The sequence below is a fragment of the Plectropomus leopardus genome, chromosome 3 (assembly GCF_026936395.1).
Source record: "Plectropomus leopardus strain MGB_pleo_1.0 chromosome 3, ASM2693639v1, whole genome shotgun sequence".
NCBI lineage: Eukaryota > Metazoa > Chordata > Actinopteri > Perciformes > Serranidae > Plectropomus > Plectropomus leopardus.
This window is the reverse complement of record NC_142178.1, coordinates 4,858,321-4,874,510: the sequence shown is the minus strand read 5'-3', so window position 1 is coordinate 4,874,510 and position 16,190 is coordinate 4,858,321. Positions and strand designations below refer to the sequence as shown.

The 16,190-nt window shown below is 40.2% G+C and overlaps 1 protein-coding gene across 11 annotated transcripts in view; it reads left to right on the top strand.

Moving 5' to 3' along the window:
• The window catches only part of slit2 (slit homolog 2 (Drosophila)), a 129,432-nt gene that overhangs the window by 69,312 nt on the left and 43,930 nt on the right, over positions 1-16,190 (top strand). For all 11 annotated transcript variants that reach the window (XM_088075403.1, XM_088075400.1, XM_042484929.2 and 8 more), the window contains exons 5-9: positions 9,797-9,868; positions 11,714-11,785; positions 14,055-14,126; positions 14,377-14,540; positions 15,583-15,721. In XM_088075403.1, coding sequence (XP_087931529.1) covers positions 9,797-9,868; positions 11,714-11,785; positions 14,055-14,126; positions 14,377-14,540; positions 15,583-15,721 — 519 coding nt within the window. The remainder of the gene's footprint in view (positions 1-9,796; positions 9,869-11,713; positions 11,786-14,054; positions 14,127-14,376; positions 14,541-15,582; positions 15,722-16,190) is intronic.

Sequence of the window (16,190 nt, the reverse complement as noted above, 5' to 3'; positions counted from 1 at the left end):
CAGTTCTCCTCTGTGTGTGTGTGTGTGTGCAACAGATGTATTCCTCACTTGTCTATAATTACACGTGTAAACATTTCTGATGATGTCATGGTCTCAGACCGCTGACTAATCCGTTCCTGGGTTGGAAAGCAACGTAATCAGTCTGCTTTTACACGTACACACATACACACACACCGTGCATGATCTTTATTTTTTCAGCTTTGTTAATCTCGCCATAGACGTGATAAGAAGTGTCTGTTGCCGTTGCCTCAGCAACAAGACGCCGGCGTAACAAGTTTGGCGAGCGGCTTACAGCTGGCTTTGTTAAGAGCTCACTACAAAACGATTGGTGGTTGAATGGAGAGAGCGGGAGCTATTTATGTCGGAAATCAGTAGGCAGAATGTAGCATTTCTTACCAGGCAATCATCCTGGCGTTCCCGTCTGTATTCAGAGTGTGAAGGAAGGAAAATAAAACTCCTTAGCAAAGCAGCGAGAAGAAAAAGCACACAGCTGTTGGCACAAGTGCTTCTGTAAACTGCTGTAATGCAATAACAGCAAGGAGAAAACACACACACACACACACACAAACACACACACACACACACACACACACACACACACACACCTTTTCTGGCACATTGCCAAGGCATGCAGACACAGGGGACATCCTCTCTGTCAAGTCAAAGTGTCCCCTAGGTGTCCACCCTGGTCCAGTAACCATAGCAACCCTCTTACCTGGCATTTAAAGTATGTGTGCGAGGCGTGATGAGGAATAAAGGAAACAGACAATGAGGAGGGAGAGCGGGAGGAAGACTGCAGATCTGTCATTCACCAGCAAAGTCAATATTAGTTTAGAAGAGAGCGAGTGAAAGACGAGGCTGTCTGCGTGGGAGGGTGCGTGTGATTCTGCATAATAACTCAGTCTCTTAAAAAGAACAAATAGTAAGAGACATTATGTTGTGCACGGTTAAAAAAAAAAAAGGTCTGCAGGATTTGCCAGGATGCACCATCGCATTCCTGCATATTCCCAGGTGCCAGTGCTGCCCCAGTGAGTTCGCTAATCCTCCGCATTGTCTTCGGCAAGCCTCCTCTCCTCCCTCTCCTTTGCCCCCCCCCTCATCTCCTCTCTTTTCTTTGGGAGTCTTTCTCCTCCTAATTGCTCACAGAAGTGTGATCTTTGGGGGTCCACTTCATGGCGTGGCTCCCTGAATTAGCTGGAGAGATCACCACACACACACACGCACACACACAGTCTCATTTCAATCTTCCTCTAGGACCACGCTGTCCCATACACCCCTCGACCAAAACCCAGAGCTCGTTTCCTTCTCTCATGAAGTCTTATCTTCTGCATTCACATTTTCTCACTCTGTTCATCTCGTCCTCACTTCTCTCCTCCTTTTTGACTCTTTCCAGCTCCCTCTGCCCATTCACACATTCTTATACTTAATAGGATTAAGGTCTCCAAAAGGGATTTGAACAAGATGATTAGTTTACTGCTCTGCCAACTCTGGCCCATACCCTGCCACACACACATACACATACACACACACACACAAACACATACACACACACACTCATATATATCGATCCACGGGAACTCTCATTTTGTCAGACCTGGGAACAATCTCATGGCAGTATAGGGCACGTACAAAAGAAGTTTAGAAACTGTATATCGGTAAGTGTGTGTGTGTGTGTCCAGTGTGAGAGAGAAAGAGCGCAGAGGAGGGGAAGGATGAGGGGTGCATGTGTGAGAATTGAGTGCTGCTCTTTCATGCCCAGGTCTTCTTAGACACGCAGGGCGTCAAAAGCCCCTCTCACTCTGAAAAGACCCTTTAGAAAAGCAGCGCTAAGCTCTTAACACTGGAGACCTGACTCTGTCACGCACACACACACACACACACACACACACACACACACACACACACACACACACACACACACACACACATCCAAGGCCACCAGAGGTGAGTAAAACGGACAAAGAGGAAGGTCAGGAGATTAAGAGAAAGATTTTGTCCACACGATCTGGACTAAATTTGTGTGTCCATGATTTAGTTTTTTAGGACAATTTCATAAAGATATCAATCAAAGCAATATGAAAACTGCCAAATCCCCTTGTCTTCTTCCTCTTTTACTCTGCAAAAAAACAAAATTGTGCATCACAACCAACATCTGCCAGAGACACAGCCAAATTTTGCAGTCTCAGCTGGTTAAATCTTTTTTCTGTCCGTTCTTGTAATGAGTTTCTCTAAGTTTCCATTCACACATTTTTCTGTTTCTGTTATCAGAAAGCTAAACAGTTGTTTTTTTAAAAAAGTTATTTGTTTATAAATGCTACCTGTTTACCAAGGCAACTTCACAGTTTTATCACAATTTTCTGATTGCAAACTTGTCTGACAAAATGAATATAAATACAGTTCAATGCCAGCAGCTGTATTGTGTCACCAGCTGTACTACCATTTAAAATGAATGAGCACAAAGTGGCAAGGCAGTTTTATTTGCATAGCACATTTCATACAACGGGGCAAGTCAAAGTGCTCTATCAAGCGCAATATCAAACAAAGTAAAGGATACAGATTTACAATAAAAGAGTAAAGAGATCAGATGTAAAAGGTTACATTAGTTACTAAATGTTTAAAAAGATTAAAAGAAATAAATCATTTAAAATCAAGTTCTTTAGTTTTTACTGGAGTGGATTACAGGCATAGATTTAAAATGAATAATCTAATAATACCTACATATCAGACACCAAGGTGGCACCAATTCTTTTCATGGAGTTGCTACCTGGTGCTTATGGCAAAATAAGTTTTAAGCTTTCAGGTTTACCAGTTTATCAATCAATCTGATCAGCGATTTCCATGGGACAAAAACATTTTCTTTATGGTTTTCAAGATAACATGGTATGGACTGATATACTGTACATAAAAATGGTGATTTTGTGGGTGAAGTATTCCTTGAAGTGAAGTGTGCGTTCCATCTTTGCATCATGGCAGTGTGCTGTCAGCTGTCAGTTTCCAGCAGCAGAGTGTGTGTGTGTGTGTGAGCGTGCGTGTGTGTGTGTGTGTGCATGTTTCAGAGGGTTCTTAACTTAGCAGCGTGATATAGTTCCTGTGCGGATTTAATACCTCCGGCCCCTTAAAAAAAAACACACAAGCTCACTCACGCACTCTTATACACACACACTGGGCTCAGCAGGAGCCTCTTTTAATGAAGGTAACCTCCTGGTTTTAGGCACAAGGGCAGAGGTTAGGGGTTAAACTTTGGGGAAGTCCAAAAGACCAATTTCAGAGAAAAAGGAAGAGAGACAGAAAAGAGGGTGGAAGGGGAGAGGAAGCCAGGAGAGAATAAAGAGAGAAAGAGAGGGAAAGTTGTGGGTGGGATTTCTACCAAACCATTTAACTAAAGATGAAATTGAATCAGGTGCCTTGGCACAAAACTGAGGGAGAAAATCCACTCCTAAATCCCTGAGAAGTCAATTTCCTCGTAGGGGGAAAACTTACTATTCACCCTCTCTCTCTGTCTGGTGGTCTGAGTGATGAATAGGGTTGAGAGTGGCCTCCTGCACTCCTTTAAGAGCCCCTCACTAAATCAGACTGCCAATCACATGTGTATGCATGTACTGTGCGTGTGCACATGTGTGTGACAGTTCACGTGTGTGTGTGTGTGTGTGTGTGTGTGTGTGTGTGTGTGTGTGTGTGTGTGTGTGTGCTGTCTCTTGTCGTAGATCACAGGGACAGAGGGATAGAGGGACGTGAAAAATCAATTTCCAATCATCTCAGTGCATCACAAGATAAATGTGTCTGTCAGACACACACACACACACACGCACACTTATTCACTGTACACCTGTGATACTCAACTTACAGCCTCCAGGGCAAATCTGACGCCTGATAGGGTACCAGGTGGATCCCTGACCATTTTCTAATTCACAATAAAAATAAAGTAATTCAACACTGGGAATTGTTTTAGTACTTTTAGTATACATAATGTGCATATAATAGCATCAAAATAGAGCTTGTCTATCAAAAAAATGCCAGTGAAGGATCTCTTTGCTTACCCGACAGAGGTACTAGCTAAGACCTTAATGTCCAAAAATCCTAGAATCGTCCTAAGACACTAGAAATGTCTATAAAAAAAAACCTAGAAATGTCCAGATATTGTAGAAATTACCTAAAATCTTAGAAACGTCCTAAAATCCTAGAAACATGCTGAAATCCTAGAAATGTCCAAAATCCAAGAAATGTCCTAAAATCTGAGAAATGTCCTAAAACTAGAGAAATGTCAACAGTGCAACAGAATTCTACAAACATTCTACAAAAATCTGTGAAATGTTCTAACATCTAAGAAAAAATGAAGTCCTAGAAACATGCTAAATCCTTGAAACGTCTTAAAATCCAAGAAATTTCCCAAAACCTGAGAAACCTCTTAAAATCTGACAAATGTCCTAACATCATCATCAAAACTACTGAAGTCCAAGAACCATGCTAAATCCTATAAAATGTCCTAAAACCATAGAGACATGCTGAAATCTGAGAAATGTTCTAAATCCAAGAAACATCCTAAAATCCTAGAAGCATATATAGGACTGCTGCGACTGGCCCCTGGCATCCTATCATTTTGCAAAAGTGGCCCCCAAGCAAAGCAAGTTGAGCATCCTAGCTGTGCACCATTCCTCACGTACCAATCACACACTTTAACCCCCCACCTTCATATGGTGTTTACCGTAGCTGCATTACTGTAAATGTAAAAGTGAGTTGTACGCTCCCAGATGAGCATGTTAAGTGTGTGTGTAAACACACTCTGGCCAACATTAGTTAACCGTGTGCTGTCGTGTACAGTGAGGTCTGTGTGCGGCCTAAAACACACAAACTGTCAAGCTGTCAGCTCCCCACATTCGACACATTAACAAGTTCTTTCTGATTTCTACATCCGATAGGCACATGAAGTGGATGCAAACTGCAGGTTGCACACTATGCTGTGTGTATGTGTGTGTGTGTGTGTGTGTGTGTGTGTGTGTGTGTGTGTGTGTGTGTGTGTGTGTGTGTGTGTGTGAATGAATGTGTGTGTTTGCGTAGGGTTAAGGAGCACTTTTGCACTGTTTATTTGGTTTTAGAGTTCCAGCGGTTAAAGGCGCACGGCTGTTTTCCAAACCCCCTCTGGTCCTGTAAAAACAGTATCAGGATACACTCTTTTTGATTCAGACCAGCCGCTCTGTGTGTGTGTTTGTGTGTGTGTGTGTGTGTGTGTGTGCGCACATGAGGAGAGATACACACATGTTTGTGTTGTGTGTGTAAAGCAGCAAAAAGTGAAGCCTCTTTTTTATCTACATCTGTTTGTACAGTCTCATTCCAGGATCAGGTTGATTGATCTCGGCATCAGAGAGCATGGAAACATGATGCGAACTTGCTGTGTCTGTGTGTGTGTGTGTGTGTGTGTGTGTGTGTGTGTGTGTGTGTGTAGGCCGGTACAGGTGCACATGGATGTCTTGTGCATATGTGAAGTCCAACTTAAATTAAATTAGTTAAAAGTACTTTATTTACTTATAATGAGGACGATTTTAGATTTTGTTGGAGGTTTAAATTCTGTGTAAGAATTATTTTTGCCACTTCTGATTTCTGATGATGTCTTCGGCTTGTTTGTTTTATCAGACTGCTCACTCCAAAATCCACAGATGTCCGATTCAGCGTAATTCAAAACGGCGAAAAGCAGCAAAGCCTCACACTTGAGAGGCTTGAACCAGAAGATGTTTGGCATTTTGGGTTAAAGCTATAGTTGGTAATTTTTATAAAAACAATTTTCTGTCATATTTGCTAAAACTGTCACTATATCCACACTGTAGTACACCACTTCTTTTTGTTGAGAACTGGGACAAAAACCTTACTTTTTGGAAAGTGAAACAGCAATCCTTGCGGCATGGCTTTCTCCTTTTATGCCCAATTAAATTATGTTTTTGTAGAATTCTGATGGAGTTGACAAAAATCTAGGGCATATCTTTAAAGGGCCAACATTTAAATATATATATATATACTTTAAAACATAGATGAATATAGCAGTACAGCTTTACACTGACTTTTTTTGTTCGTCCTGTTAGTTTTAGATTTTTTAAAGGCTTTTAACACATTTCATTATTACTTGAAGTTGTGAAGTCTTTACTGGGGAAAGTTAAGAAGTTAAAAAATGAAAACATATCAAAACATTTTTTAAATCAAAGTTATTTCATACATATAAATTTAAAAAAAATGTTTCTCCCCAGAAATGAAATAAGTGATTTGATGCGTTTTTTGTACGTTTTTTTTTTTTATATATATAATTCGTCCCTGTTCTCAAGGATTGGTTTCAAAGGACATTTCAATCATGTCTTTTCTCCTACTCCAGTACTGCTCCTAGTCCCAGTGGCTTTAAAATGAGAGAGTTGTCTCCAGCTAGTGAGCAGTGCTTTGTTTTAGCTCGACTGTGTTTAACACGGCAATCACAAACTTTCTCACTTTACAGCTAAACAGTACACTAAAAAATAAAAAATACATTTGAGGTGAGAAACAGGCAACACAGTAACAGAATCTTGATTTTTATTTGATCGCGCTGATCAAATAAAAATCTAACCTGTCTCATGACGGTCTAAACCCAGCTCACGTTCCCTATTAGTGGGTGAACAATCCAACGCTTGGTGAATTCTGCTTCACAATGATAGGAAGAACCGACATCAACATCTGTGCCTAGTTTCACAGTTGGACCTCAATTCACGAGCAGCATTTGACATAATTGATAGCTGCATTAGAGTTTCCTCTGCTCTGATTGGTTGTTTCCTTCAGCCGAGGCGGACAAGCAAACATCATTAAAAGCTTTACAACGGGAAGGAACATGGTTTTTTTTCACAGACATTCTGTCTCATGTACTGCTGTCAGGATACAGTGACAGTTTCAGCAAATGTGACAGAAATTAATTTTATATAATTTGCCAACTGTAGCTTTAAATAAAATACTTAAATCAAAATAAGTTTTAATTCTATTGTATTTGCAGAAAGCATCAACTTTCACTGTTTTTTATTAGACTATGATGCTGACTGATGGCCAGATTAATACGTGGATGCAAAAGAGCCCAGTTTTTGAACATCTTGCAACTTGGCCTGCTATTAGTAACAAACCTCCACAGAGGAAAAGTATACTCGCTTATGTAGATTTCACAGGATTGATAGCTAGTTTGGAAGCAGTTTAAACATCTTTAACATTTCCTTGCAGATGTCATGATCAGTGGGTGTAGAACTGTAAGGCCTTTATTCCTCACTACCACTGCAAACATCTGTCCCTTTGCTAACAAGCTACAGCTACCAGAGGAAGTTTTTTACATTGTGACTTTGTGCCCCCCCCGCTGTTTCAGCTGTCAATCAAAATCCAGCCCTATGGAGGCAGGGAGGGATAAGTGCTGGGTACAATATGGAGTGACGTGTGTATATGTGCAGTGTGTTTGTATGTGTGTGTGTATGTTTGTATAATGCAAAACGCCTTAACCTTTTGAAACCAGAGCAAATTGTCTTGATTTTGTCTCAAAACATAGCAAAAAGGCAATGAGCAACTTAATAAGAAATGACCCCAAAATTTGAAGACATTAGTAAAAATGTACAAAAACATTATCTGATAATTAGCACAACAAATACAAAAAAAGAAGACAAAAAAGGGCTTAAAAATAATTATAAACCATTAGAATAAATTTTAAATATATAATTCTGATAATTATAAATATGTTTTTTAAGTATATATAAATCTATATTTTTTCTATTATTTTCTCTAAATCAGTGAATTTCCATCAATTTGTGGGACATCTCTCGGCAAGGTGCTCATTGCCTTTTTTGCTTTCAAAAGAATTGAAACAACATTTGCTTTGGTTTCAAAGGTTTAAATACTTCTAAATACAGCTAAAGAAAAGTTATGTCGATCCAGTTTTCAAAGGGTTAAATAAAGTTATAGAAAGGACCAGGCTTGGAGGCTGAAGAGGCGTTCAATTTCACCTTTTGTGGCAATAAACTTACTAGTTTTGTCATTTTAATTGGACATTACAAAAGATAATCCTGAAAAATGAATAATACAACCACTCAAAGTTCCCCCTCTCTGTTGTTTTTCTTAATTATTAGCAACAAATGATGACTTAAGCTGCAGGTATAGAAGCAGCAGGTGGAAAAGCAGTAAGCGAATGATACCTGCTGCAATGATCGTATGATCACACACGCAGGAATGTGAGGAATTTGGTTTTGCATTAGCTGTTAGCCGATTAGCACGGTGGAGGTCTTGGTGCCACCGTTGAGGTCAAGAGCTGGAGGGTCAGCGGTGAAAGGTCAAATAGTCTGTCTGGAGCTTTGGCGGCGTACGACAGACACACTGAAAACCCATTAACCCTTTGAAAAATGTACTGGCATCAGTTTTGTTGCGTCACTTGCGAAAGACGGCTTTCACAAGCATTTAAACCTTTGAAACAAGAGCAAATTTATTAGTTTGATGTTTTTCAAAAACATGGAAAAAGGCAAAGAAAGAGGCAATCTGCAACATGGCATGAACCATTCCATTATATATTTAAATGTGGTCCTAGAATTGTTTTTATATTTATTAATTTATTTTATTCCTGTTTTTTTGTGCTAATTACAGGTATTTTTCCTGTAATTTTTAAAAATGAACTTCTTTATAATGTTTGCCTACGTCTTTAAGGTCTTCATTGCACTCTTTTTATGTTTTTGAAAGAAATCAAGTCAATTTGCTTAGGTTTTAAAGGGTTAAAATGTCTAAGTATGCAATTTCCCGAGTTGTTCTCTGATGTTGAGATGATGAGATGATACAAGTTGATTTTTTTTTATTACCTGCATTTCCCATCTTGTAATACATCTGCATCCTCCGCACAGCTGACCTCATTCCCATCCCTCCTCTTTACATTACTTCATTTATATTTGTGTGCGAGCGTGCTTTACACCTCGTTTCATGTAACTATATGTGTGTACATCCTTCAGCACCTATGCATGTGTGTCCTTCACTAAATCAAGTTGCTATACCAACCAGTGATAGCATGCGTTTCACTTGGCTGCGGGCGGTAGATTTAGTTTATGTGAGACACCTGTTCATGTGTTGGAGTGTATTTATGTACTCGTGTGAGTGAGTCAGGGGAACATGTATTAGCACACATGTCTGCATCTGTGTGTGTGTGTGTGTGTGTGTGTGTGTGTCACCAACTACCATAAATTTAGTGTTTTTCTTTTTTTTTTGTGCTGTTTTTCAAGCTGCGGCTTAGTTAAAGTGGCTGAAAATTAAATCTCTGTAAACCCCAGCGCGCACACACACATCCATCACTCACTCCTTAAAAGCAGAGGAGGGAGGGAGGGGAAGGGGGTGGCGGGGGCGAGATGAGTGGGAGAGATGAGAGGAGGAACAGGAAGCTCTGTCACAAGTGGAGGTCACTAGTGCCCCCTACAGGTTGTTTGAGCTGTTCTCTTCTTGTCTTATACCTGAGTTGGATGGATGTTCAAAGCAGACAATTGAATTGGCTCCGGGTACGTGGACACTTATCGGAGAGAGAGCGTTTTTTTGTGCTGCTGAGAGATGAATAGGGACAGCTGATTATATTTGGCGAAGGAGTACTCTGTGTGCGAGGGAACTCAATCTCGCAGATGATCTGTCTGGAACTGAAGTCCCCCCCGCCGCATTTTGGTGATTACATCAAGTACTTGCACTGCAAAGCAAGTGGCTCTGTGACAGCTTGGCTTAACTCTGCCACCTTATTTCTTCTCTCTCTCTCTCTCTCTCTCTCTCTCTCTCTCTCTCTCTCTCTCTCTCTGTCCAGTGATCTCAGCGAGAACCAGATCCAGGGGGTCCCTAGGAAAGCCTTCAGGGGAGCTGTGGAGATCAAGAACCTGTAAGTGGCACTTTGGCTTTACACTGTAAAATCTGTCAAGTTGATCTACATTAATCCTTTTAACCCTCAGCAAATTGGTTAGATTTCTTTCACAAACATAGAGGGAAAAGCAATCAATAACTTGGCATGAAACGTCCCACAAATCGCAAGAAATTAGTAAAAGCTGATGAAGAGGATGACCTAACAATGGGTTTTTAAAAATAGGTGGTAATTATCAAAATCTAGAGGAAAATGTCTAGAAAACTATATTTATAGTCATTATAATTATATCTTTTTATCATTTTTGGGATCATTTTCTTGTTTATTTTATGTTTTGGTTTTTTTTCTTCGTTTTACTCATTTCTTGCTAATTTTTTGGGCCATGTGTTGTAAAGTTGCTTGTTGCTTTCTCCCAATGTTTCTGGACAAAATCAAACCAGTTTTCTCAGGTTTCAGAGGTTTGAATGCATTCATGTGAGAGATGTTTGAATGCAGCACAAGAAAACTAATTTTGTTCCAGGTTTCAAAGGGTTAAAATAATAGGTTTACTCAAAATGTAGCTGTATTTACTTAATTTGAAATGAAGTTGTTGCAAGTCAAAAATAACAATTGGAATGATCTTGTTTTTGTTAGCAATTTCAGTAAACAAAGTAAGTCTGACTTAACTTGATCATTACAAAGAGGATTTTGCCATTTTTTTATTATATGGTTGACTAATTTGCAACCAGCAAAATTCAGATAGAGTACAGTATACTTGGATATCGGAAGTTGCGAAAAAAAAAATTATTTTAGCTTGATTTAACTAAACTTGTCATTTTTAAGTTGCAACAACATCACAGAATCAAGTACATATTACTAAATTGTAGTAAACTTAACAATTAGACATAAAGTAAACACAAATTAAGACTAATTGTTATATTTATTTACTTATTTTGAGGCAATCAGTTTCCTGGTTTTTGTTAAGTAAAATCAACTTGTCAGATTTTGCAGTGCGTGTGTGTGTTTGCAGTGTACTTGTTGTGCGTGTGTGTGTGTGTGTGTGCGCACATCTGTCACTTGATTTTCAATGTGTTTGCAAATGTGCACAACCCCCATGTGCCTGTGCATCAATATTTCATTGTGTTAAATGTCATGTGCCTCCTGCTTGCTGTATTGACTGGCACCGCTGCTCGTTAGCAGCTGTGTGCGTGTGTGTGTGTGTGTGTGTGTGTGTGTGTGTGTGTGTGTGTGTGTGTGTGGTCACGTCACTGGCATTTCTGTTGTTTTCCCTCTTTGTTTTGCTTCAGTCATAGTTATGATGATTGAAGATAATTGTTGGTCATTTTGCAGGTAAAGTAATTACCCAGCAGTAATTCTAGATATATGGATTTTTTTGGACTCTTTGGCTGCATCCTGTTTTTTTTCCCCCACATCAGATAATTTTTTTGAAATGCCTTGTAATTATTATAAAAGGACAGGGCGCTGTGTTTGTGTGTGTGCATTAGCATGCGGGTGACAGCACATGATTTACTGTCCTTATGTCTTAATTAAATTGTTTCAGCAAAGCGATTCTGAGAAAAAAAGGGGGAGAGGGAGACTGAGAGAGAAGGAGGTAAAGAGCAGCGCATACAAATTAGACGTCAGATAGAAGAGAGCAGGAAAGGGGAATGGATACAGAGATGAATTCGTTGTGAAATACATCTGCGGAGAACAATGAGCTCAGGAGACAGAAGTGAACCAAAAGAGAAAGTGAGTGAGTGCGAGGGAGACAGAGGGAGGTTGGTGATGAGTTGGCTGTCTGGCTTCACCTCAAGATATACTGTAAGACACCTTTACATCCCCCAGCAGCTTCCTTTTTTTCTCTTTTGTGTGTGTTTGTGTGTGCAGCCAGTTGGACTACAACCACATCAGCTGTATTGAAGATGGAGCTTTCCGAGCGTTACGTGACCTGGAAGTGCTGTGAGTACCTGTTTATTCAGTTAGCCTGTTAACAACAGCAGATGAATGATGAGCGCTACCAGCAGCGGGACACCAAACAGCTAATACCCTCGTTGACCTTTGAAAGACTGCATTGCTCGTGCAGCTCCCGAAAAAAGACAGTTTCATGTATATTCAGGAATGACACTTGATGCCCGATCACGGAGTCTCGCTGTCATCTCATAATGAATGGATTGATCACCACGTCATTAGTGCCACTGCACAGACTTCTTGTCAGCCCGGCTGAGAAACTGGTTAATTTTTTTAATGACAGGTATTAATTTTCATCAAATTATGAGGAAAAAGAAAAGTCAGATATAGATATTTCATGTGGAGTGGTGTGAATGCTGAACTGACTTTTGAGTGAAGTCAGGTTCATTGACACTTACAGGAATGCTTTGCTGATTTTTAACCAGCTTTGTATCATACCAATGTGGGCTGTATGTGAACTGTGGTAAACTTACCGCTATCTGACCTGCACCCTGATCCCCCAGCTCATCTTACAGCTGAAATCTGCCAGATGGCTCTCGGCAAGTTGCTCAAACTACAGCTTGTACTTTTGCATTTACGTATGGCTGCCACCCCAGACACAAAAGCCTCTTTCTCACTGCACATAAAATGTTTAAAACTTGCTAACATCCATCTTTTTAATGCAATGGGAAAGTGTAGAATCAGCAATCACAGCTATCACCTATGACTCAGTTGAACGCACTGATTTCAGCTTCTTCACTGGTGAGATGTAATGATGGGCTGCCACTTATTATCATCCGTCTCCACCTGGGCAGCTCTAAAAATCAATCCAAATTAGTTTGCACTGATTTTGAAAGAGGAACTGAAAAAGTAATGGCAAACACCAAATCAACCCACACAGCGCTGTGTACACAGCTCTGGTCTTCTGGCAAAAGCAATCTGAATGCTTTTTTTCATCGGGTTAACCAGTGAAAACATGCGTGCATGCACTAATTTGGTGGAAAAAGGGGTAAAAAAGTTTAGTGAGAGAGGGACTGAAAGAGAGAGATGCCTCCAGTATGTACTGTGGGTTCCGCACTAATTTAGGTGGACATATCCTGATTGGCCAGCAACATTTATACAAATTGGTGAGCAAATGCGTGCTCATGACTAGAGTAGAATATAAACTAGTTATATAACTAACTACTAATATAAACTATCAACCACAGAGCCTATGCAAAAAGAGCTAGGGTCACAAATTGTAACCATTGTCACTGTATTACCTATTTCTCACCTAAAACATCTTTTGATATAAAAAAAGTACTAAAATATTTTAGTGCGCTGTTTGGCTGTATGTGTATACAGTAGTGCTGATCAAATATTAACAAAGATTTCGTCACTGTTTTTTTTACTTCTCACCTCAAATGTTTTGGGAACACATTTTAGTGTACTGTTTAGCCATAATTCGAGGTTGTTTGTCATATTATGATATATTTCTCCGAGTTGGCCGCCATATTGTTTCCTGTGTCAAAATTCACAATCTCACCCACCAGTGGGAGAGTATATTGGTCTGGTGTGACACAATGCATTCTTGTAATTGTAGGTTTTCTACTTCTTAAGCAAAAGTGAATGCTGAAGCCTTTTTTTCTTTTTCTTTGGTCATGTGGCACCAATTTTAAAAGTATTTTGCATCTTTCTACTGCATAGACAGCCCAGTTTTAGACATTTAAGACATTTTTCCATCAGTGAAATACTTCTGTGAATTTGCAAAGTTTTTTTTTTTAGAGATTTCATTAAATGTACATTTCTATGTGTCCAGCCTATGCTGTTTTTTCGTTGATTTGTTATACTGTTACTGTTATACAAATATCAGTGCTGAAATGCTCATTTTGCTAGCCGAGACATGTATTCAGTGTAATTTCTGCCAAGATGTCAAATATTTGTTGCGCATCCTGCAGTCTAATTACTCCAAAATGAAATGACTCAGTTATATCATTTGATGCTGTGTCTGAAAAAAAGCAAGGGGCACAGACTGATTTAATCTAGTGAGACAGCTGATAAGAGAGCCAGTTAGCAAGTAGACTCTGTAGGAGGTAAGAGTTAAAACTACAGATCTTGTAGTTAACAAGGTGCGACTTAATTTAAAGACACGATTCACCTCTCAGCAGTTACACCGATTACGTGACACTCACCAACTTCTGCACCCTCCTTTGCTGACTAAGCCACTTCTTTATGTCTGTGACTGCAGAAGAGTCCAATGAATATGTGTGGCATTGTGTTTTCTGCTCTTTTCTCTCCTCAGCACCCTCAACAACAACAACATCAGCCGGCTGTCTGTGGCCAGTTTCAACCACATGCCAAAGCTCAGGACCTTGTAAGTGGCACCGCCGAGTATTTGGTACACATTACTGTCCCGACGAGAAGGATTCCTCTCATCCGTGCCTGTTTGTACAATTGATTGATCGATCTGTACTTGCACCTTTTCCTCCCTGCCTCCTCTCACCCTGCCTCCTGTCTCCCCCCTGTCCTCAAATCTATTATTTCTCCTCTCCCTCCCCCTCCACCTGTTTCGCCACATACTCTCCATCTCCTCTCCTCCTCCTCCTCTTCGTCTCCCTCCCCAGTCGCCTGCACTCCAACAACCTGCAGTGTGACTGCCACGTGGCCTGGCTGTCAGAGTGGCTGCGACAGCGCCCCCGTCTGGGTCTTTACACGCAATGCATGGCCCCACCGCACTTGAGGGGGCACAACGTGGCGGAGGTGCAGAAGAAGGAGTTTGCCTGCACAGGTAGGTCTAGTCGACTGTTTGCTTTGTTGTGTATTTCGTGACTTACATTCGCTTTTGCAGTAGCAAACCCAGCTTCTGCTTTGTCTCGTTTGTTCATGCTTTTCAAGATGGGGACGAAGGCAAGTACTCATCTTTCATTGCATGGCTTGCCTTGAACCCTCTAAAACCTGAGCTAATTGGCGTGATTTCTTTAAAAAATAATGGGAACAGGCCGATGAGCAAGTGAATAAGAAATGGCTCAAAAATAGGCAAAAAAAATTAATTTGAAGAAAAAAACAAAAATAAAAAAAACAAACAAAACAAAGAAAATGTCCACAAGAAAGTGCTGTTTTTTTGGGGGGGGGGGGGGGGCTGTAACATAATTTTGAATGGATAATTAAATTTATGAACGAGCAATTATGAATATAGTTTTCTGGACATTTTCCCTCTTTTTTTTCATAAGAAAAAAAATCTAATAATCCCTCCAGCTAATTTTCAGGTCATTTCCTTGTTTATATTTATTGTATTTGATTTGATTCGATTTGACAAGACAGAGAAATGATTATACAAACAAGCAGACAGACTCAGTAATGTATTAGTAAGTAGTAAAGTAGTAAAGTAATATTTGCAGACCATGAAAAACATAAAGCAAAAGAAACTGTCAATCACATGATGACGTGGTTTTCATATTTGAAAAGGAGAGAAGTACAAATTTTTACAAAATTATTATTATTTTGTGCAGGACATTTGCATGACATTTCTTGCCAAGTTGCTTATTATCTTTTGTCCTGTTCGTTTTTAAAGAAATATAACCAATTTTCTCAGGTTTTGGAAGTTTGCATGCTACTGAAAGGCATGTGAATGCAACACAAGAAAACAGATGTTGACCCAGGTGTTATTGCAGTAAATAGACAAGGTCACTATCACGCTTAGTGACAGTGTCTTTCTCTCACCTGCACACTTTGCTTCTGGTTCACACTTTCTCAACATCCTTCGTCTTTGGGATTAACACCAAAGCAGAACTATTATCCTTGGATAATACTGGCCCTCTGTCTCCGTGTAGGTCACCAGTCGTCATCGTCTTCCTCCTGCAGCGTGTTACAGTGCCCAGAGTCCTGCACCTGCAGTAACAACATCGTGGACTGCAGAGGGAAGGGACTTACAGAAATACCCACCAACCTGCCTGAAACCATCACTGAGATGTACGGCACACACACACACACACACACACACACACACACACACACACACACACACACACACACACACACACACACACATACGTGCTCTCTCTCCTGCACTCCACTCCTGGTGCAGTGATATTTCTCTTGCTCTTTCCCTCCATTTTCCTTCTTTCTTTCGAACTTTCTGTTTCACTACGTCTCTTTCTCTCTGTGCAGTGGAATAAAACCACACATCTGTGAAATGAGAGAGCCTGGTCATGCAGCTCTCTCCTGCTTAAGAAAATAATGAAGGGACAAGGAAGGAAGAATCAAAAGATTAATGTGAAGGACAAGACTAATCATATCGCTATCTAAAGGGGGGCATCGTGAAAATATAGTCAGCAGATTTAAAGTGACAAAAGCAGAGCTGTAGACTTGAGACTTGGACTTGACTTCCTAGTGATGGCAGAGTCGACAGCCAGATTTAGGACAGTTTATTTGGCCCAAT